The sequence below is a fragment of the Halichoerus grypus genome, chromosome 9 (assembly GCF_964656455.1).
Source record: "Halichoerus grypus chromosome 9, mHalGry1.hap1.1, whole genome shotgun sequence".
Classification (NCBI taxonomy): Eukaryota; Metazoa; Chordata; class Mammalia; order Carnivora; family Phocidae; genus Halichoerus; species Halichoerus grypus.
The window spans coordinates 93,159,916-93,182,630 of NC_135720.1; the positions used below are offsets into that span (position 1 = coordinate 93,159,916).

General features: G+C 37.0%; 1 protein-coding gene across 2 annotated transcripts in view; it reads right to left on the minus strand.

The window, feature by feature from the left end:
* ZNF451 (zinc finger protein 451) overlaps nucleotides 1-22,715 on the minus strand; it is a 97,167-nt gene that overhangs the window by 45,776 nt on the left and 28,676 nt on the right. For both annotated transcript variants that reach the window (XM_078055189.1, XM_078055188.1), the window contains exons 4-7: nucleotides 16,509-16,634; nucleotides 11,762-11,873; nucleotides 5,481-5,631; nucleotides 4,108-4,234 (exon numbers count right to left, since the gene is read on the minus strand). In XM_078055189.1, the coding sequence (XP_077911315.1) occupies nucleotides 4,108-4,234; nucleotides 5,481-5,631; nucleotides 11,762-11,873; nucleotides 16,509-16,634 (516 nt within the window). The remainder of the gene's footprint in view (nucleotides 1-4,107; nucleotides 4,235-5,480; nucleotides 5,632-11,761; nucleotides 11,874-16,508; nucleotides 16,635-22,715) is intronic.

A 22,715-nucleotide genomic window follows, 5' to 3' on the forward strand; every position in this document is an offset into this window, starting at 1 on the left:
CCTGAAAACCCCCCAAAAATTACATAATAGAGTCCTCTTGTATCCTTTTTCTTTTCTCTCCTCAAACCTTTGTCACAACAACAGAAAGCCCTATCATTTCTTTTAGATTAACTTTAAGGTCTTTATGCTAAATGCCATTACCTAAGCAGAGCCTTTTTTCATCTCAAATTACTATAAAGTCACCTAAACTGGTCACCTTTCTGCACCTATGAATCCACCCTGAACACTGCTACCATTCTAAATCACTCCGTCTCTTTGGTCTCCCTAAAAAGGGAAGTAATTGGGTTCTAGAATTAAGAGTCCTAGCTCTAAAAGTCTAAAGCATTATTTTCATCATATCATTGTCCTACAACAGTAACCTCTTAGCAATATTAAGGTTACCACATGTGTTGGTAGTCCCCAAGACTATCCCCAGGTTTGATGGCTTGCAAGGATTCAGAGCACTCAGCATATAGCTGTACTCATAGCTGTGATTTATTACAGGTTTTTAGCTACCAAGATATTTAAAGTGGTATTGTTTTTAATAACAGAAAAATTGAAACAACTGATACATATAATAGGAAATTAGATGAACTATAATATATTCATACAGTAGAATGTTATTCATTGATTTAAAATTTATGCATTTATTCAACAAATATTTAAGAATTCATGTTTACAACACACTGCTTTTCTTATATAACAATTCAGACACTTATATAAAAATATTTATAAATGTTTTTGGTACAGTTATAAATCAGATGGTTTTCTTAATTTTACTTTCTGCTGCTTCATTATTAGTGTATAGAAATGCAACTGACTTCTGTACATTGATTTTGTATCTTGCTACTTTACTGAATTCATTGATCAGTTCTAGCAGTTTTTGGTAGTCTTTAGAGTTTTCTATATTAAAGTATCATGTGATCTGCAAATAGTGAAAGTTTTATTTCTTCCTTACCAATTTGGATCCTTCTTATTTATTTTTGTTGTTACCTAATTGCTGTGGCTAGGACTTCCAGTACCATGCTGAATAAAAGTGGTTAGAGTGGACATTCTTGTCTTGTTCCTCTTTTTTTTTTTTTTTTTTAAAGATTTTATTTATTTGACAGAGAGAGACACAGCGAGAGAGGGAACACAAGCAGGGGGAGTGGGAGAGGGAGAAGCAGGTTTCCCGCCGAGCAGGGAGCCCGATGCGGGGCTCGATCCCAGGACTCTGAGATCATGACCTGAGCCAAAGGCAGACGCTTAACGACTGAGCCACCCAGGCACCCCTCTTGTCTTGTTCCTGACCTTAGGGGAAAAGCTCTCAGTTTTTCACCACTGAATAGATGTCAGCTGTGGGTTTCTCATATATGCCATTTATTATGTTGAGGTTATGCTCCCTCTAGACCCACAGTGTTGAGGGTTTTTATCATGAATGGATGTTGTACTGTCAAATGCTTTTTCTGCATCTACTGAAATGATCATGTTTTTTATACTTTCTCTTACTGACCAATGCTTTTTCTGCATCTACTGAAATGATGTTTTTTATACTTTCTCTTATTGTGAATATTGAACCAACTGCAGGAAAAACAATAAAATATCTAGGGCACCTGGGTGGCTCAGTCATTAAGCATCTGCCTTTGGCTCAGGTCATGATCCTGGAGGCCCAGGATCAAGTCCCACATCGGGCTCCCTGCTCAGTGGGAAGCTTGCTTCTCCTTCCCCCACACCCCCTGCTTGTGTTCCCTTTCTCACTGTCTCTCTCTGTCAAATAAATAAATAAAATCTAAAAAAAATAAAAATAAAAATAAAATATCTAGGAATAAACTTAACCGAAGAGTTGAAAGACCTGTACTCTGAGAACTATAAAACACCGATGAAAGAAATTCAAGATGATACAAAGAAATGAAAAGACATTACATGCTTAGGGACTGGAAGAACAAAAATTATTAGAATGTCGATAACTATCCAAAGCAATCGACAAATTTAATGCAATTCCTATGAAAGTAACAATAGCATTTTTCGCAGAACTCGAAAAAAAAATCCTAAAATTTGTATGGAATCATAAATGACTCTGAATAGTCAAAGCAATCTTGAAAAAGAAAAGCAAAACTGGAGTTATCACAATTCCAGACTTGAAGTTATATTACAAAGGTATAGTAATCAAAACAGTGTGGTACTGGCATAAAACCAGACACATCGATCAATGGAACAGAACAAAGAACCCAGAAATAAACCCACAATTATATGGCCTTCAACAAAGGAGAAATTAATATCCAGTGGGAAAAAGACAGTTTCAACAAATGGTGTGGGAAAACTGGACAGCTACATGCAAAAGAATGAAACTGGACCACTTTCTTTCACCATACACACAAATAAATTCAAAATGGATTGAAGACCTAAATGTGAGACCTGAAACCATAAAAATCCTTGAAGAGAGCACAGGCAGTCTCTCTGACATTGGCCATAGCAACATTTTTCTAGATGTGTCTCCTGAGGCAATGGAAATAAAAGCAGAAATAAACTAGTGTTTATTTTATTTTATATTTTATATTATATTTATATTATATATTTTATATTATATTTATTTTATACTATTTCATCAAAATAAAAAGTTTCTGCACAGTGAAGGAAACAATCAACAAAACTAAAAGGCAACCTACTAAATGGGAGAAGACATTTGCAAAGGACATATCTGATAGGGGTTAGTATCCAAAATATATAAAGAATTTATACAACTCAATGGCCAAAAAAGAAATCATCCAATTAAAAAATGGGCAGAAAACATGAACGGATATTTCTCCAAAGAAGGCATCCAGATGTCCAACAGACACATGAAAAGATGCTCAACATCACTCATCATCAGGGAAATGCAAATCAAAACTACAATGAGATATCACCTTACATCTGACAGAATGGCTAAAATCAAAAACAAAAGAAACAACAGGTATTGGAGCGGATGTGGAAAAAAAGGAACCCTGGTGCACTGTTGGTAGAAATGCAAACTGGTGCAGCCACTGTGGAAAACAGCATGGAGGTTTCTAAAAAAGTTAAAAATAGAACTACCCTTTGACCTAGTAACTGCACTACTGGGTATTTACCCAAAGAATACAAAACACTAATTTAAAGGGATACTGCACCCCTATATTTACAGCAGCATTTATTGTAAGAGCCCAAGTATCCACTGACTGATGAATAAAGAAGTGGTATATATATATACAACAGAATATTACTTAGCCATCAGAAAGGATGAAATCTTGTCATTTGCAACAACATGGATGGAGCTAGAGAGTAGAATGGTAAGTGAAAAGTCAGTCAGAGAAAGACAAATACCAAATGATTTCACTCATATGTGGAATTTAAGAAACAAAACAAAAGAGCAAAGGAAAAGAGAGAGTGAGAGAGCATGAAACCAAGAGAGAAAAAAACTGACGAATACCAGAGGGGAGGTGGGTATGGAGATGGATGAAATAGGTGATGAGGATTAAAGAGTGGACTTGTCATGATGAGCACTGAGTGTTTAAAATAAAAACTTAAAAAAATTTTTTTCCACAGTGAACATATTGTACAATTAACATTCTGTAATGTTAATAAGTCATTAAAGATATGTAATTTCAAATATGGTAAACAGTTATTACAGAACTGTATATTATACAGATTTGAATATGCCATGAATCAACTTGTATCCCTTGAGATTTAATGCTTAATGAGAGTTACATAAAATAGCCTTTTAAATACTAGATTTCTTAATACTACCATTAATAAAGGAATCATTATTTACTACATGCTCCAACATTTCAACAGGCAGTGAAAGGCAGTGGACTTAAGATCCAGGTTCTAGTTCTCAAGATGAGCATCTTGAACAAGGTTAATTCCACAGAGCAACTCCATCAAGGGAAGGGTTTCTTTGATAATCTTTAGGACTGCTGGCTTTCAGTAATCAAGTTTACCTGTCCACAAAAATTTAACATTCCAAATAATTTTATTCTCCATAAACAATCACAATTTTGATCCTTATGTGTATCTTTGGTGATCGGTGATTGTAGGCGACTGTAGGTGATTAAAAGCAGCAAGAAAACACCTATATCGAATTCCATGGTTCTCTAGAAAAAAATACCTACTTAACTTAGGACATGCTCTTCTTACCTTAGCAAAAAGGTGATCCCTATATTGCTGTTGAGTAACAAAATTTTTGTAACATACTACACAAGCAAAGGAATTGATGAATGGTCCATGCAGTGTAATTGTTGGATCACATGGAGAGTGATCAAACCTACTCAGCAAAAGAGAGGTAACATTAGAAAAGTCCACATTTTAGGAGCCACACTGTGTTGCTTCATTTGTTAAGCATTTGTTCATTTGTTTACACACACACACACACACTCAGAAATTTATACTTTTCTATTGAAATATCAAATAATGTTTTTCATCTTCAAGAAATATCAAAATGGCTCCTTGATGCCATGTAATCCCTTCAAACAGTGATCAATAGTTAGCTCAAGATTTCATAAAAGTACAAGATCCAATAAAATGGATAAAATAAATAAAATGTACCCAAGATCCAATAAAATGGTGAAATTCCAATTTGAAAATTATAGAGCCATCATCTTTTCCTTTTTGCCTTATTTACCACAAAATTCACAAATAGTTGCGAATGAACCATGGAATAATAATCTCATGTCAAGATTCTGGCACACACCTGTTTCTTAAAAATGGCTTTTAATCCCTTTAATGTTCATTTTCATCATTTAGTAAGTATGTGCCATTTTACAATTGAAGACTTTTAATAAAAATACTTTAGATATGGTATGCTACCCAATTATTTGTAGAATGCTGAAGCTCCCTCTAGGAGCCTTTATACATAGGTTAATGCATAAGTAGGGTGAGATATCTGGAAATGATAATGGCTAAGAGCCCCCAAACTCTCAACTCCCATCTTTAAACTATTAGAAGTAGAAACTATGAAGGTAAGAATGCTTAATGCCTTTAATATTGCCTTCCCTTGATATTTATTTTTTCAAGCTCTACTATTCGAAAACTCAGTAAATTAATAAGGTGGGTTTCATAAATAGAATATTTATTATGAATTTTGCTACATTTGGCTTGCCTTTAACATTTGTTTTGTAATACCATATTAGCTTTCTTTAGGCTAGACCAAATATCTTTAAGTGCTTTGTGTCTCTTGAAATTTGTATTTATGGGCTGGATTTCTCTAAAACTGATTCAACTGCATATCAGTGTAAAAAATCTGTTCAGAATTTTATGAGACATATTAAAAATAAATGCATACTTAAAGGCTATATGCCTTGAAAGAATATAACTAGAAAAAAATCTGACTTTAAGCCTTGTTGGAAACCTAAGAAATGTAAATTTAAAATAACTATCATAACAGCACAAAACAATTTGAGTTTGGAATATAAAGTTATGATTATAATGGCACAGGTGTATCATGCTTTCATTTTATGCAATCACATTGTAACTCATTTGCTCTTTAGCAACCATTATTCTATCATACTCACCTTTTTAAATGTCCTAAGAGAAGGTGCCCATTATCAAATTCCTTGTTACAGTGCATTATGGGACATAAAATTGGTTTTCCAGACACCCGCATTTGGCCTCCTCTTCGGAATGAACTTTTTGTTCCAGAATTAATTGTTCCTGTTTTGAGTCCTGTATCATTGGAATACAAATTCTTATGTTCCTACTTCAGATACTTGTCCTTGGACTGGTAATCAAAATTATGACAAAATGAGGGGTGCCTGGGTGGCTCAGTCGTTGGGCGTCTGCCTTCGGCTCGGGTCATGATCCCGGGGTCTTGGGATCGAGCCCCACATTGGGCTCTCTGCTCGGCGGGAAGCCTGCTTCTCCCTCTCCTACTCCCCCTGCTTGTGTTCCCTCTCTTGCTGTCTCTCTCTGTGCCAAATAAATAAAATCTTCAAAAAAAAAAAATTATGACAAAATGATAAAAATTATGATACAGCATCAACTGGGTGATCCTAATTGTAATTAAATGTTTACTGTCTTTCTTATAAAAGATATGATCACTAAAAATAAACAGGTGTTTGGGACAAGTAAAGCTGTTAACACTTTTTAAGATTTTTTTTTTTTTTTTTGAGAGGGAGAGAGAGAGAGAGGACAGAGAACTCCAGTGAGCTGGGACGGGGGAGAGGAGGGACTGGTTGGAGAGGGAGAGCAAGAATCAAGCAGGCTCCATGCCCAGTGTGGAGCCCGATGCGGGCTTGTTCTTGCAACCCTGAGATCATGACCTGAGCTGAAGTCAAGAGTCAGACACTTAACCGACTGAGCTACCCAGGTGCCCCTAAAAGATTTTATTTTTAAAGTAATCTCTACACTCAATATGGGGCTCGAACTCACAACCCCAAGATCAAGAGTTGCATGTTCTACCTACTGAGCCAGCCAGGAGCTCCTTTCTTTCTTTCTTTCTTTCTTTCTTTCTTTTTTTTTTAAAATAGGTGAGGAGACAGGATGCCTGGGTGGCTCAGTTGGTTAAGCGTCTACCTTCGGCTCAGGTTATGGTCCCAGGGTCCTGGGATCAAGTCCCGCATCTTGCTCCTTATTCAGTGGGAAGCCTGCTTCTCCCTATGCCTGCTGCTCCCCCTGCTCGTGCTCGCTCTCTCTCTGAGAAATAAAATCTTAAAAAAAAAAAATAGGTGATGTGGATTAAGTTTATTTAATTAATTTTTTTTTAAGTAACCTCTACACCCAATGTGGGGCTTGAACTCATAGCCCTGAGATCAAGAGTCACACACTCTACCTACAGAGCCAGCCAGGTGCCCTGAAAGCTGTTAACATCTTTAAGTTAACATTCTCTTTTTTTTTTTTTTTTTTTTAAGATTTTATTTATTTATTTGAGAGAGAGAGAATGAGAGACAGAGAGCATGAGAGGGAGGAGGGTCAGAGGGAGAAGCAGACTCCCTGCCGAGCAGGGAGCCTGATGTGGGACTCGATCCCGGGACTCCAGGATCATGACCTGAGCCGAAGGCAGTCGCTTAACCAACTGAGCCACCCAGGCGCCCTAAGTTAACATTCTCTTGAGGAAAAAAAATGTGTTTAAGTTCAATAGCCAACAAATGTCAAAGATCAAATACTGGTTAGAAAATCAGTTGCTCTACAGAACCACTACCTCCCTTTTCATTTATATAAACTGGCAAAGATCTTCTCATTCTTTTTTCTCTTTTATCTATCTTAAACATATTAGACAGTTTAGCTATATCATAAAGGACCTGAGTTCTCTGAAAATTATGTTAAAGAATGCAACTGGGAGAGTGGGGAAGAGTGGAGAGTTCAGGGAGGCAAGGGGAATAAGAGTGGTACTTTCTGGGGAAGCCAGGTGTTGATCAATTAGTTCCAACCTGGATATCAAGTAATACAGGTCTCATTAATAAATTCACAGAACACAAACCAGAGATTTACTTATTGTTATTATCTTTCTCTTTTCTATTTATTCTATTTTATCCCTTTTCTTTTTCTCCTTTCAAAGTCTGTCCATCATTACTTTCTTTTTTCTTTTTCCTTTCTCCTTTCTCTTGGTTAAAAAAGTAAACTCTGCACCTACCATAGGGCTGTACAACCCTAAGATCAAGGGTCACATGCTCTACGGAATGAGCCAGCCAGGCACCCCTCTCACTAGTTTTTCTTAATCTCCCTTTATCCTGGTCCATTCTTCATTCCCTTTCTTTCTTTATAGTTTTCATCTTACAGTCACACACTCTTATAGACTAATACCCCCGGCCAATTTTGTTCCAGGGAAATTCCCAATGCATGATATATGATGGAAAATTTAGAGTTACATTATATAAACCATGAAATGTAAAACTGCTAGGATTCTGACCATATATCAGGCAGTTATATACAGATGATTTGATTATGGACTCCCTTGTATTATTATTTCTTGTGGATTGTTTCAATGCCTTGAATATTTCATACAACAGAAAACTGGGTATTTATCTTTATGGCAGTTTCTACAAAGCCCCTAAGGATTTAAATAGAATGGATCATTATTCTTTTATCATCACCTAATTTTAAGATCTTCAAATGGTTATTATATAAATTTAAGGTTTCAATTGTTTTCCTGCCGTTTGAGTCCTTAGGGGGGGGAGGGGGAAGGCTTCCATTAAAAGCTGCCAAAATGCTTATAAATGTGTTCTGCCAACAAACAATGAACAGTATAGCATTAATCATATTTTAATCTTAAAGAGGCATTAAATGACAATATACTTTTTTATCCTTAATTTTTTTATGTAGTCAGAATTATGACAATTTTTATTTATTGTCCATCCACATTCTAGATATTGCCAATTAAGACCTTTATTTAGGGGCGCCTGGGTGGCTCAGTCGTTAAGTGTCTGCCTTCGGCTCGGGTCATGGTTCCAGGTCCTGGGATCGAGCCCCGCATCAGGCTCCCTGCTTGGCAGGAAGCCTGCTTCTCCCTCTCCCACTCTCCCTGCTTGTATTCCCTCTCTCGCTGTGTCTCTCTCTGTCAAATAAATAAATAAAATCTTAAAAAAAAAAAAAAAGACCTTTATTTAGCCAAATAGAGGCTCTGGATTAAAATAAAATTGGAGAAAACAATCAATTGAAAGAAAATAAGCTTTGCCCATGGAAAGGCAAAATACAGAAATTTAAATAGCTTTTTTCTTTAAATAGAATAGAGAGTACTGTTTTAAAGTTACTAAGTATTCAAATGTATGCAAACTGGCCTAATTATAAAAGTCTATAAAAGATGAATTTCAGTAGAGTAATTATAAATAAAGTGCTTCTAATCAAAGAGCTGAATTACAATAGCTGGATACTTTGGAATAGATTAAACAAGTCCCTTAATGCTACTCAGAAGTAGAACCTCACTTTTTACAATTAAAGAGAACAATGACTCATTTCTGTTTCCCCAACTATACCCTACTCAAACATCTCAGCACTCTCCAAAGCTAATTTACGGAATAGCACCATATCAAATATAGCCCAATGCTAAAGCAGCTGTCCTAGCAATAGATCCTAAACTTCAGTGTTACAAGTGTTGTTGCAGGGAGCAGCAAAAAAATAAAACCACCACATAAAAAGAGCATAACTAAAGACCTTAACTCAAGCTTATCAGCCACCAATGAATCAGGTGTGTCCTGAAGATATAGAAAATACTAAGTTCTGTCAAGAATCATAAAGACAGGGGCACCTGGGTGGCTCAGTTGGTTATATCTGCCTTCAGCTCAGGTCATGATATCAGAGTCCTGGGATTGAGCCCTGCATGGCGCTCCCTGCTCAGCAGGGAGTCTGCTTCTCCCTCTGTGCTCTTGCCCTCTCTCTCAAATAAATAAAATCTTTAAAAAAAAAGAATCATAAAGACACAGCTAAATGAGTCATTTGTTCTGACTTGACCAGACAAATCATAAACAGATGCTCATGAATTCATTTTACAGTGAATTAAAATATTCTGCCAATCTGGAGGCCAAGGATCAGACCTAAAGGGTTTACACAGGACTTCAAGGTGTTATGAGATAAACTACTTTTAGAAGAGATCTTAAGAGATCATAAAGCCTTATAGTTCTACTCCATTTTCCTATCAAAATTACCTAGGAATCTTCCCCAAACTACAGATACCCTAGCATTATCTCTGGAGATGAGCCCCAGGTATATATTTAAAAGCTCCCAGGTGATTCTGATATAGCTAAATTAAGTCATTAACTTCTACTGAGAACAGAAGCCATCTCAAGAGGGATTTTTTTTTTTTTTTAAATACGAGCCTTAACAAGAACACCCGAAGAGGCAAAACCATTTACCATAATTTCTAAGTATCTTTTGCTAAAGTAGGTCTCGAATGCCAAGCAGCTCTTTTATTTAGTTGAATGACAGTCACATTTGGAGCCCAAGTTCTACTAGGCTTCTTTTCTGTGTTCATATGCAAATGTTTATAGCCTACCTTGGATAATATTCAAACAACATTGAGTATCTCTAAGCTGAGCACTCTTCTTAGGTACGCACACAAAAAAGGATTAATAAACCTTGGTCTCTGTCCCCACAGAGGATGGAGTCTGATGGAAGAGACAGGCATACAAACCTCTTAATCCAACGTAACAGGGGAAAAACTGTGTCAGAGAACTTTGGAATTATCAGTGGTAATTTGATTCAAAGAAAAGCCCTCTGAAAACTTTATTTATATTTAAAGATTTAAATTTTTATATTTGAAATTTGTATTTAAAGATTATTCATTTGGGGTGCCTGGGTGGCTCAGATGGTTAAGCGTCTGCCTTCGGCTCAGGTCATGATCTCAGGGTCCTGGGATCGAGCCCCACATCGGGCTCCCTGCTTGGCGGGGAGCCTGCTTCTCCCTCTCCCTCTACTGTTCTCCCTGCTTGTGCTCTCTCACTCTCTCTGTCAAATAAATAAATAAAATCTTTAAAAAAAAAAAAATAATAAAGATTATTCATTTGAGAGAGAGAGAGAATGCAAGTAGGGGGGAGGGGCAGAGGGAGAGAGAATCCTCAAGTAGACTTCCCGTTGAGCATGGAGCCTGATGCAGAGCTCAATCTCAGAACCCCAAGACCATGACCTGAACCAAAATCAAGAGTCAGATGCTTTTTTTATTTTTTTTTATTTTATTTTTTTATTTTTTTTTATTTATTTGCGAGAGAGAGAATGAGAGAGAGCACGAGAGGGAGCAGGGTCAGAGAGAGAAGCAGACTCCCTGCTGAGCAGGGAGCCCGATGTGGGACTCGATCCCAGGACTCCAGGATCATGACCTGAGCCGAAGGCAGTCGCTTAACCAACTGAGCCACCCAGGCGCCCCATCAAGAGTCAGATGCTTTAACCGACTGAGCCACCCAGGTGCCCCTGAAAACTAGCTTTAGAACAACAAGATATCTAGGTTCAAATTGAGCAATGCATGCTCATTCTCATGACTTTTTGCAATTAAATGTTCTGCTGGATTAAATCCACAGCCAAGGTTTCTGTGGATATCCCAAGCCTTTTAAATGCTCAGTGTTTCTTCTACAAACAGGCTAGAAAAGTTGCCGTGGTAGAAGTGAAAACAAACAAACAAAAAACAAAACAAAACAAAAACAACTCCACCAAATTATCTGGTGGGGGGAAAGTGTTCCATAGTGACTCTTTTGGGAATCTCAGGTCTGCAGAATTAGTGAAGAAACTACCCAATGCTTTAGATGCCTCCCATGTGGACATGTCCTTATAAAATATCTACACAGGCTGTACTGATGAATGAATAAGTAAACACTAATCCTTTAGATCTCAGCTTAAATTCTATTTCATTAAAGAAGTTTTCCTGACTTCAAATAACCTATTAAAACCCCTCCCATAGACACATGCACTATTTCACATAACTATGAAATAACATGAATAAATAAATGAGCAATATCTAATGAGGTCAAGGATGACCTATTATATTCAAAACCTACTTCTGTCAATGTTGGAAGACAACTGATAAAGTAAACCATTATTAAGTATCACTGAAACTGGGTGCCTGGGTGGCTCAGTTGGTTGAGCGACTGCCTTCGGCTCAGGTCATGATCCTGGAGTCCCGGGATCGAGTCCCACATCGGGCTCCCTGCTCAGCAGGGAGTCTGCTTCTCCCTCTGACCCTCCCCCCTCTCATGTGCTCTCTCTCTCTCTCATTCTCTCTCAAATAAATCAATCTTTAAAAAAAAAAGTATCACTGAAACTAAATTTCAATACTTTATATACTTATTAGCAACTGAATAATACAGATATAACCCCTTAAAGCTTTAGGGAAGCTCAGTAACCTCAGTGTTCCACTCTGATTTCTAAAGAGTACCTGGCATTTTTAGCCACTGGTCCACACACAGTCTTGCTGCTTCTGTATCAGAATGTCCTCGAATAAATTCCAATTCTTGTAACCCGTGAGCATGCTGAAAATCGATTTTTTCCTAAAGGTATTAAGAGGAAAATCAATTAACCTATAATTACTAATCTGATTTCCTTGAGAAAAGGATTTTAACGCATCAGTGATCAGAAAATATTGATTATCCTTTATCCCTGTAACTCCACATCTAGACATCTATCCCAAAAAGATAAGTGAAAACAAAGGTTCATGCTCTGAAATGTTGATCCCAATGTCATTTATATTTGCACAAAGTTTGCTATAACCTACATCTCCAACAATAGGGTACTGTTTAATTATGGTATATACATTTCATGAAAGTCAATTAGAAACACTAACCAAACCTTCAGTGAAGCAGAAATATATTTTTTTATCAAGTAGGTCACCAAATAGTATTAAATAAATGAGACCAAATATAAATAAAGATTAATTTCAAGCTATATGTAACTGTATCTGCAGAGGGGGAACAAAGGTTGAAAATACATAAAACGTCACTATCTCTGGGAATGGAAATATGAATGATTATTTTCATTTTTAAACTTTTATACATTCTTTTCAAAGTTTCCACATACAGCCTGAAGTATACTGAAGCCTATTAAATATTTGTTCAGTGAACAGTATTAGTAAGAGCAGATTTCATTAGTACTTAGCATGTGCCAGTATAAAGCATTTATCAGCATCTAGATCTAGGGTTGGCAAACTTCTTCCATAAAGGGCCAGACAGTAAATACTTTAGGTTTTGCAGCTCAACTCTGCATGAAAGCAGCCATAGACAACAGGTAAACAAATGGGCATTGCTATGTTCCAATAAAATTTTATTTACAAAAACAGGCAGTAGGCCAGTGCCAACCATGAAACTAGACTTACACTTTAGACTGTTAAAGTCTCTAAATCCTCCTATATATTATTTATAAATCTATTTGCATAATCTCTAATCATGCTGTATCTAACAATACTTATTCACCACTTACCATGTGCCAGGCATGATTCTAAAAGCATAACAGATTTCATTCTCACAATAACTCTGTGAAATAGGTACTATTATTGTTTGCATTTTAGGATGGGAAAACTGAGGTACAGAAGGGTCAATAAATTGCCTAAGGATAAATAACAATGCCAGATTTAGACTCTCACAATTTGATTCTAGAATCCATGCTCTTAACCAGTACACCATATTGCATCTCAACAAGGTTTTGTTCTTAAAAAGAAATCAGTCACAAATGTTAGATTTGTAAGATATAGGCCAGAATAATGAATGGCCTAGTAAGCAATGCAACAGGATACTCTATCAGAAATGGCAAGGAGGGGAACAGGGAGATTCAAGATTTCAATCGGAAATAAATCTTCTACACAACACTGTTCAAACTACAGCCATAGAATACTAATTTTCAAAAATGTTAACAAGCATTAAAAAAATTCTCTATAACCAAATTAAATATATAAACACTGATTTTAATACAAAATTTAAAAAGTTCCTTTAGGGCAGGACTTCCAAAGCCTTGAAGTGTTAATGTGCATGTAATATGCAGTATCTCAACAAATCAACAAATACTTTTTTTTTCAAAGCGCATCCTATAGTAGTATTCCAAATAACATGTTTGGAGAACAAAGCTAGTTTATCCAAAGAAAGCAATATGACAAGCCTCTGGCAGACTCTAAAGACATTTTCTAATGTACAAAATTAAACCACTTATCAAAGCTCCTTACAAAATCTATCACAAAACTCTTAATATAAATAAGATCAAATACTACTAGATGCCAGCTAATAGCCATTTATTTTAAAGAACTGCCAAAAATTAAAAATAAACAGGTTTTTAAAGATGTTCTCTGCCATTTTTTACAATAGAATTTGAACTCTGTGGCCATACATAGTCAATGCTCAAAAAACATTTATTGGCTTAAGTCATCCTCTAATTAGCCATACTTTTCCTTTGTTACAAAGCTTCTTCCACAAACCTGAGGGTTATATCCCTTCTTGCAAGTCATCTTAACTCCTAGAGTATCAATGAGCAAAGCTGGTAGCTGTTCAACTAGTCAAGACAACATTATCTCTGAAAGTGATTTATCCAGTGAAGAGGGTTTTTGTTCTTGTTTGTTTGTTTGTTTTAATTTTAAATAGGCACCGTACCCAACATGGGGCTTGAACTCATGACCCTGAGGTCAAGAGTTGCATGCTCTACTGATTAAGCCAGCCAGGTGCCCCATATCCAGTGAAGATTTTAATGAATTTTCTTTCTTTCATTAAAACCACTCCATCACAAAAGAAAAAATTCACCATAATAGTAATACATCAATAATTCACAAAGGCCTAAGAATAGTTGGAAGTTATTTTCTACTACTACCTAGTTTTAGTGAGAGTTATCAGCCACTAGAATTCCTCAAGAATCTTTTTATTTTAGTTTGATTATCTTCCTTTCTGGATAGTTCCGTTTTTCTTTCCTGTCATCGAGTTTTAAAAAACAAGTTATCCATACAGGAAACCAAATTTAAAAAAATCATAAATGGAGGGTGCCTGGGTGGCTCAGATGGTTAAGCGTCTGCCTTCGGCTCAGGTCATGATCTCAGGGTCCTGGGATCGAGTCCCGCATCGGGTTCCCTGCTCAGTGCAGAGCCTGCTTCTCCCTCTCCCTCTCCCTCTGCCACTCCTTCTGCTTGTGCTCTTCTGTCTATCTCTCTGTCAAATAAATAAATAAAATCTTTAAAAAAAAAAAAAAAAAAAATCATAAATGGATAGCAAGCAATGAACTAAGATATCTGTTAGTTGGTTTTTCCCTTAGAAAAGAATGAAATCTAAATATATATATTTATTCTTTAAAATTGGTTAAACAAGAATTTCAGAATTTCAGAAAACTTTCTTCAATGCTGAGATAAAGTCTTTAATAGAATGAATGAGGGGCGCCTGGGTGGCTCAGTCGTTAAGCGTCTGCCTTCGGCTCAGGTCATGATCCCAGGGTCCTGGGATAGAGCCCCACATTGGGCTCCCTGCTCAGCGGGAAGCCTGCTTCTCCCTCTCCCACTCCCCACTGCTTGTGTTCCCTCTCTAGCTGTCTCTCTGTCAAATAAATAAATAAATAAAACTTAAAAAAAAAAAAAGAATGAACACTTAACATGAGTGGAAGCTGAAACTACCCTTGAGAAAAGCCTCAGTTACCATAGTGCCTGTAAGATTCTGAACTCATTACAGACACTTTATTATCTATGTGGGAACACTTCCTGGAAAAAGAAGCTAGCATCATTCAGGAAATATGTGGAAAAGGACAGCTTGCAAATCATCCCTCTGTCAAAGAGATTTTCCCCATAAACAATACACTTAACATAGTTTTGGGAAAGAATCTTCCTTAAAATTGAATAGTATTTCTGCCAGGAGAGAAACAAACCTATTTTTTATATCTCTATGCACTAAGCATTTTACTTACTTATGTATGTATGTATTTAGTTATTTATTTGCAGTAAGCATTTTAAACATACAGCTAGAATATTATGCTCTAATTTAATTGGTATTACATTATAAAGTCTCCAAACAAATCTACTTCTAAATGTAAAGAATATTAATTTATTCTATACCAGATTAGGAGATACTAAACAGAGGCTATAGAAATATATAAATTCCTCTATGATAACCAATGGACAAGGAATCAAAACACAGATCTTAAAATTAAAAAATCATAGTGCTTATCTTAACTTGGAAGATCATCTCCAACTCCATCCCTTTACAGATTAAATAAAGCCCAAAGTCTGCAAAAGCTAAGTGACCGGCTGGAATCCAAACAGCTGCTGGCAGAGCCATGATTTCAATTTCCTTTTTTTTTTTTTTAAAGTAAGCTTTACACCCAATGTTGGGCTTGAACTCAGGACCCTAAGATCGACAGTGGCATGCTCTACTGACTGAGCCAGACAGGCACCCCTCAATTTCCATTTTTAAACTCCTAGGATGAAGCTTTATTTACCCAACTCATCAACTTTCTACTCCTAATAAACATCTGTCAGTACTGAGGGATTTTTTATTCAAAAAAAATTTTTTAAGTAAACTCTACTCCCAATGTGGGGCTCAAATTCACGACCTCCAGGTCAAGAGACACGTGCTCCACCTACTGAGCCAGCCAGGTGCCCCAGTATTGAGAGAATCTTTAGGTAATTCATCCGGGGCCTTCTGAAGCAAGTGAAGAAAAAGATTTATATCATTAGAGATTCTAAATTAGGCTTCATTTTCCACATAGCAGCTCTTCTACAAACCTGATTAAAATTTCTTCCTTTTAGTAATAGATTTAATCTGAACGGGCAGGCTGAAGTTTGAGAAAGTGGTCTGATTCTATTTAGTAGAAAATAACCTTTTAACACCTTATGTCTACAAAAGCACCAATAAACTCTTTTTCACTCTTGTGATATAGAAACCAGAAACCCATAATTGTTCACCTGCTATAAAGAAATCCCATGATTTTTAATTCCCCAAAATAAAGTCCACTCAATTCTATTCTTTCTCCTATATACATATATGATCAGAATCTATCAAACTAAAGACAGAGATAATGAAAGCTATCATGAAGTACTGAAGTGATGAGCTATCTAGAGTCCATGCTGAACTTGGATTCAGTTATACATTTTTTGAAGACAAATTTCTGTTACTGTTTTATTATAAACAATTCCATGATTTGGTAAAACACCACTTAAAATAGTCACATACCCTGAATGCTCTATTCTTCTCTTCCTTCTGCTGTTTCTCCACTTCAACATGGCGGGCTAGACGAGCCAGAGTTAAAGCAACTTTATCCTTCTGATGGTCAATATAGTCTTTATGCTTAACATTATCCTATAATTGAAAAAACAATTTTCATTTCTTTTAAATAACAAAATTAGCTTTGGGATAATGATTTCATTTACTAAAGAGTTATTGTGCTAAAGAACCATTTACCTTTTTTTTTTTTTTTTTTAAGTTTACTTATTTAAGTAACCTCTAGCCAGATGTGCCAGGAACCATTTATTTTTATCATCAGCAAATTTCTAAGAAGGTGTCTTATGTATTTTATACTTTATATGGTATTTTGTAGGTCAGCCAACTTTCCACCAGCATCTGTGGTTTTCAAAATGTTAGATACACTAACTGCTAAGACAATTTATCATCTTTATTTACTTTATAATCATCTGGATACTGAAGGGTTTGGTGTTGCTTTGCTCTGAGTCTATAAGGTAATGCCATTAAGCCATTAGTCCCCCCCAAAAGGTCTAACAGTACAAACATCCTTGGTTTTGGTTTTTCAGTAATGCCAGAACAATATTTATTTAAGAGAAAATGATTTAAAGAAATAGATCTAACTTCCAGTTTCTGGTCCACCATCTCTCTACTCTATCCTGACAAGTAAAAAGCTGAACAAACCAAGAAGTCAACAGCTCTTCTTAGATCTCTTTCTTAGACTGGAAAAGTGAGGTTACAGTGTAAACCAGTGCTCCAAAAAAGAGAGACAGAGGGGAAGAGGCAGAGGATCACAAGTTAATGGAGCAGAAACCCATGAGTGGAAACCTCAGCAGAAACCAGTATTGAGGAAGAACCTGAACTATAACTGATGAATTGCTGGACACTCAATGGGATAAGTCTAAGAGTTAAAAACCACAAGATGACCCAGTCACGGAGAGCCCTCACACTTCTGTGAGTTTATCTCCCAGAGTTCTACCAGGTTCTCACAGTAAAAACTGGAGAAACATCCCCTCACGCTTCCAGCCGGGGGAGAGGAAAAGTAAGCATTTTTATTTTTATTTTTATTTTTTTTTTTTTTATTTTTAAAGATTTTATTTATTTATTTGAGAGAGAAAGAATGAGAGAGAACACATGAGAGGGGGGAGGGTCAGAGGGAGAAGCAGACTCCCTGCCGAGCAGGGAGCCCGATGTGGGACTCGATCCAGGGACTCCAGGATCATGACCTGAGCCGAAGGCAGTCGCTTAACCAACTGAGCCACCCAGGCGCCCAAGTAAGCATTTTTAAATATGCCAGAGCATTCTGTTCTTCTTAACAAGACATGCCCTCAACAAAAACTATTTTACCAGAATGTACCCCGGTTGTAGGAATTTTATTGGAGCCTAACTAACCTGGGAGAATGGAAATTCACAATTCCAGGCCACTCTAGCCATCCTTCCCGCTTAAAAGAAGGGATTGAGAATCAGTGCTGAAGGTCACAGTCCAGGGGCATAAGCTCAACAAGACTGAGGCTTAATCACAGGACTACAGAGTGCTACCACTTCCCTGTACCTTACCACTACTTTGTAAAGGCCCATTTACCACAGCCCCTTTTACCTAATACATCATGTCTACCTTTCAACCAAAACATACAAGGAATACTAAAAGGCAGAAAAACAGTATGAAGAGTCAGAGCAAGCATAGAAAGGCAGACATGACAGGGATGTTGGAATGATCAAGATAAGGAATTCAAAACAACTGATTAATGTGCTAAGGGCTCTAATGGAAAAAGTAGACAACGTGAAAGAACAGATGTGTAATAGAAGTAAGAGAGATAGAAATCCAAAGAAAGAACCAAAAAGAAATGCTAGAGATCAAAAACACTGTAACAGAAATTAAGAATGCCTGTGATAGCCCCATCAGTAGACTGCACACTGCTGAAGAAACACTCCCTGTGCCTGAGGGTATGTCAACAGAAACTTCCCAAACTGAAAAACAAAACAAAAGGATTGAAAAAACACAAAATGGAATATCTAGGAACTGTTACAAAAAATGTTATATATGCATAATGAAAACACCAGGAGAAAGAGAGAAAGTAACAGAATATTTGAAGCAATAATGGCTGAGAATTTCCCCCAATCAATGTCAGACACCAAAATGCAAATCAAGGAAGAAATAAAACCCTCTTTGTTCACAGATGACATGATATTTCTAAGAAAACAACATGCAAATAAACAGTAGTTAGGGGTGAAATAACCTATGTAATTAGATATTTATAGCAGCTTTATTCATAATGGCCAAAAGTTGGAAGCAACCAAGATGTTTTTTAGTAGATGAATGGATAAACTGTGGTACATCCAGATGATGGAATATTATTCAGTGCTAAAAAGAAATGAGCCATCAACGGGCACCCGGGTGGCTCAGTTGGTTAAGCGTCCGACTCCTAATTCTGGCTCAGGTTATAATCTCAGGGTTGTGAAATCCAGCCCAGCCTTGGGCTCCATGCTGGGCATGGAGCCTGCTTAAGATTCTCTCTCCCTCTGCCCTTCTCCCTCCCACCACCACCCAAATGAGCCATCAAGCTATGAAAAGACACGGAGGAAACTTAAATACATATTACTAAATGAAAGAAGTCGATCTGAAAAGTCCACATACTGCATGATTCCAACTATATGACATTCTGGAAAAGGCAAAACTATGGTTACAGTAAAAAAGATCAGTGGTTGCCTAGGGTTGGGGGGAGGAAGGGATGAGTGGCAGAGTACAGAGGATTTTTAGTGCAGTAAAATTATTCTGTATGATATATGTCCACTATAAAGGTGGATACCTGGGGTGCCTGGGTGGCTCAGTTGGTTAAGCATATGCCTTCGACTCAGGTCATGACTCCAGGGTCCTGGGATGGAGTCCCACATCAGGCTCCCTGCTCAACGGGGAGCCTGCTTCTCCCTCTGCCTCTGCCTGCTGCCCTGCCTACTTGTGCGTTCTCTGTCAAATAAATAAATAAAATCTTAAAAAAAAAAAAATCATCATAAATTTGTCCAAACCTACATAATGTACAACACATCAACAGTGAACCCTTAGGGTGATAATGATGTATCACTGTAGGCTCATTGATTAAAACAAACATTACTTTGGGGGACGTTGATAAGGAAGGAAGCTATGCATGTGTAGAGGCAGGAGGTATATTGGAAATCTCTATACCTTCCTCTCAGTTTTAATGTAAACCTAAAACTTCTCTAAACAATAGTCTATTAAAATCTTTTTCAACTAGAAAGACTGGGTTACTACCTAAAATACACTCTTTAGGCAAATCAGTCATGTATGTACAACCCAAATTTTATCTACAGTGGGACAGAATTGCAGAAACCATGTCAAACAACAGGTGTGATTTTCCAAGTACACAAAACTTACACAGAAGTGAGTATACATATAAAAAGGCCAAAATGGTATTTTCAGTATGAGGCTACATCTTTGCAATAAGAAATACTCACAGAATTACTCTGGGTGCAAGTAGTTCCAACTCACTTTCCCACTACTTGGTCAGCCTACACCCTTGTACCAGGTTAATAGATGACATTCTCCTAACTTCAAAATATTCTTTTACAAGTCACAGGACAATGCAGCTTACTAGAAATGAGTCACAAAAAGCTATTTATCTGAGCTCCAATCCTTTAGTAAAGGTACATTTACCTGTCTTAAAAGCAAATTAAATGTACTCTTTGGGAAGACAAAAATATTATCTACTTCAAACGTTGATGCTACCTTGAGAAGAAAATTTAGAGTAGATCCTAAAAGAATCTTTTAATTTAAGGAAGTTAATAATATTTAAACATGGGCCTAGAGTATGTTATTTTTCCTGACACAGATACATTTTTAGGTTTTTTTTTTTTATTAAAAGATTTTATTTATTTAATTGACAGAGAGAGACACAGCAAGAGAGGGAACACAAGCAGGGGGAGTGGGAGAGGGAGAAGCAGGCTTCCCGTTGAGCAGGGAGCCGGATGCGGGGCTTGATCCCAGAACCCTGGGATCATGACCTGAGCCGAAGGCAGATGCCTAATGACTGAGCCACCCAGGCGCCCCCATTCTTTAGGTTTTAAACTCTAGCAAAAGTCATGCTTGGTCATAATAACGCATGAGGTAGACAAAAGTATAAATTAGGGTTTACCTATAAAAATACATTGTTGGATCACAATATTCTGGGGATAGAAAGGCGGCCATGTTTTGGATTAACTAAAGTAATCCTAATCCAGGAAGAGCTACCTTTGAATTTATGGTTCTACTATCATTTTACTTTTTCCTAGGCCACCACAAAACAACCATTCTGAAATATTTTTTTTTTTAAGGTTTTATTTATTTGACAAAGAGAGACACAGTGAGAGAGGGAACACAAGCAGGGGGAGTGGGAGAGGGAGAAGCAGACTCCCCGCTGAGCAGAGAGCCCAATGCGGGGCTCGATCCCAGAACTCTAGGATCATGACCTGAGCACGACTGAGCCACCCAGGCGCCCCTGAAATACTTCTGGAGTTATACTCATTCAGGAAGACTTTACATAATATTTATTCTTTTTAAAGTTTCCTTTAAAACACAATTAATGATTCTCTGCTTTACATTATAAATTATAAATATACTCTGGACACAAAACTAAATGAAAACTAAAAGTTTGAAACACAGAGATTACATATATCCAAAGGGAAAAATTTTTAGTAATTCACTTGTCACAAAATTTTTTTTTTTAAGATTTTATTTATTTATTTGACAGAGAGAGAGAGACAGCGAGAGAGAGAAGGGAACACAAGCAGGGGAAGTGGGAGAGGGAGAAGCAGGCTTCCCGCTGAGCAGGGAGCCCGATGTGGGGCTCGATCCCAGGACCCTGGGATCATGACCTGAGCCGAAGGCAGACGCTTAACGACTGAGCCACCCAGGCGCCCCAACTTGTCACAAAATTTAAGTATGAACTTTTTTTTTTGAAGATTTTATGGATTAGAGGGGGGGGGAGAGGGAGTGAGCATGGGGGTAAGGGCAGAGGGAGAAGCAGACTCCCTGCTAAGCAGAGAGCCTGATGTGGGGCTAGATCCCAGGACCCTGGGATCATGACCTGAGCCAAAGGCAGACGCTTAACCGAATGAGCCACCCAGCCGCCCCTTAGATAAGAACTTTACTCCCTTCAAATTGTACTCATAGACTTGGAAGATAAATTATTTAGCCCTTTAATCAACATTAAAACATTTGTTTAAATCTCTTCAACTTCATTCTAAAATTAATCTCTGGCCCTAGAACATTACTCTTTGGCGGTCAAATAAGCAAAACCTGCTGGTATTACTGTTTGCTAAAATTATTTTCCTCATATTTAGCTATCAGTAGCCTACGTTATCTTTTAATTAACTATCTGGTTATGTTAATAAAAAAGATTACTTCTGTGATTCCCAACTAATTCTGATCTATTTATCATCTTTCACGACTTTGAAGGGCTCAAAAGACCTAACAGCTCTGATACTGAATTCAAAAAGACATTTAAAATTGAGTTTGGTTTCCTTCTCTTCTTCCTCCATGGGGAAAGTTTCTATTTTCTTCTTAAATACAAAAACGAAAATAAAACAGAACAAAAATCCTCTGGCTACCTATATGGAAAGCATGTAATTAGAAAGACAATTTACTAGGAGTAGATAAAAAGGAATGAATGGTAGAGCTAGAGAAAGAATGAACTTCAACCTTGAAACGCCACCATTTATGAGAAAAATGAAGTACTTAATATAAATGTTTTCTCCTAAAATGGGGAAAAATTATTATATGAGGCAGGGGATGATACTCATATGATTATTTTTCCATCACAACTTAGGTTTTGGAATCAAGGTTGCTGGTTAAAGCCAGGTACAAGTAATGGGTTATTTATGAACACTCACTCTCTCCAGAAAGCTAAATCCCTTGGATTTCCACTGTTAGTGATCCAAGATGAGGGGAAGCCTCTAGATCTTACTAAATTATATAGTTCTGTGGTTCTGAGAGAACATATACACATTGGAAAAACAGAGATCATGGATATTGAAATATATCCTAGGGATTTTACCTATTAGGTCACAGAAGGCCTTATTTTGCATAGAAGTATAATAGGTAATTCAAGGAATCAGTATGTTCAGAAACAAATTTTAACTTATCAGAAGGCAAGGGGGAAAACACTCACTGCAGGCCACCTTGTTACTAATTCAACTGCAGAACCAAAG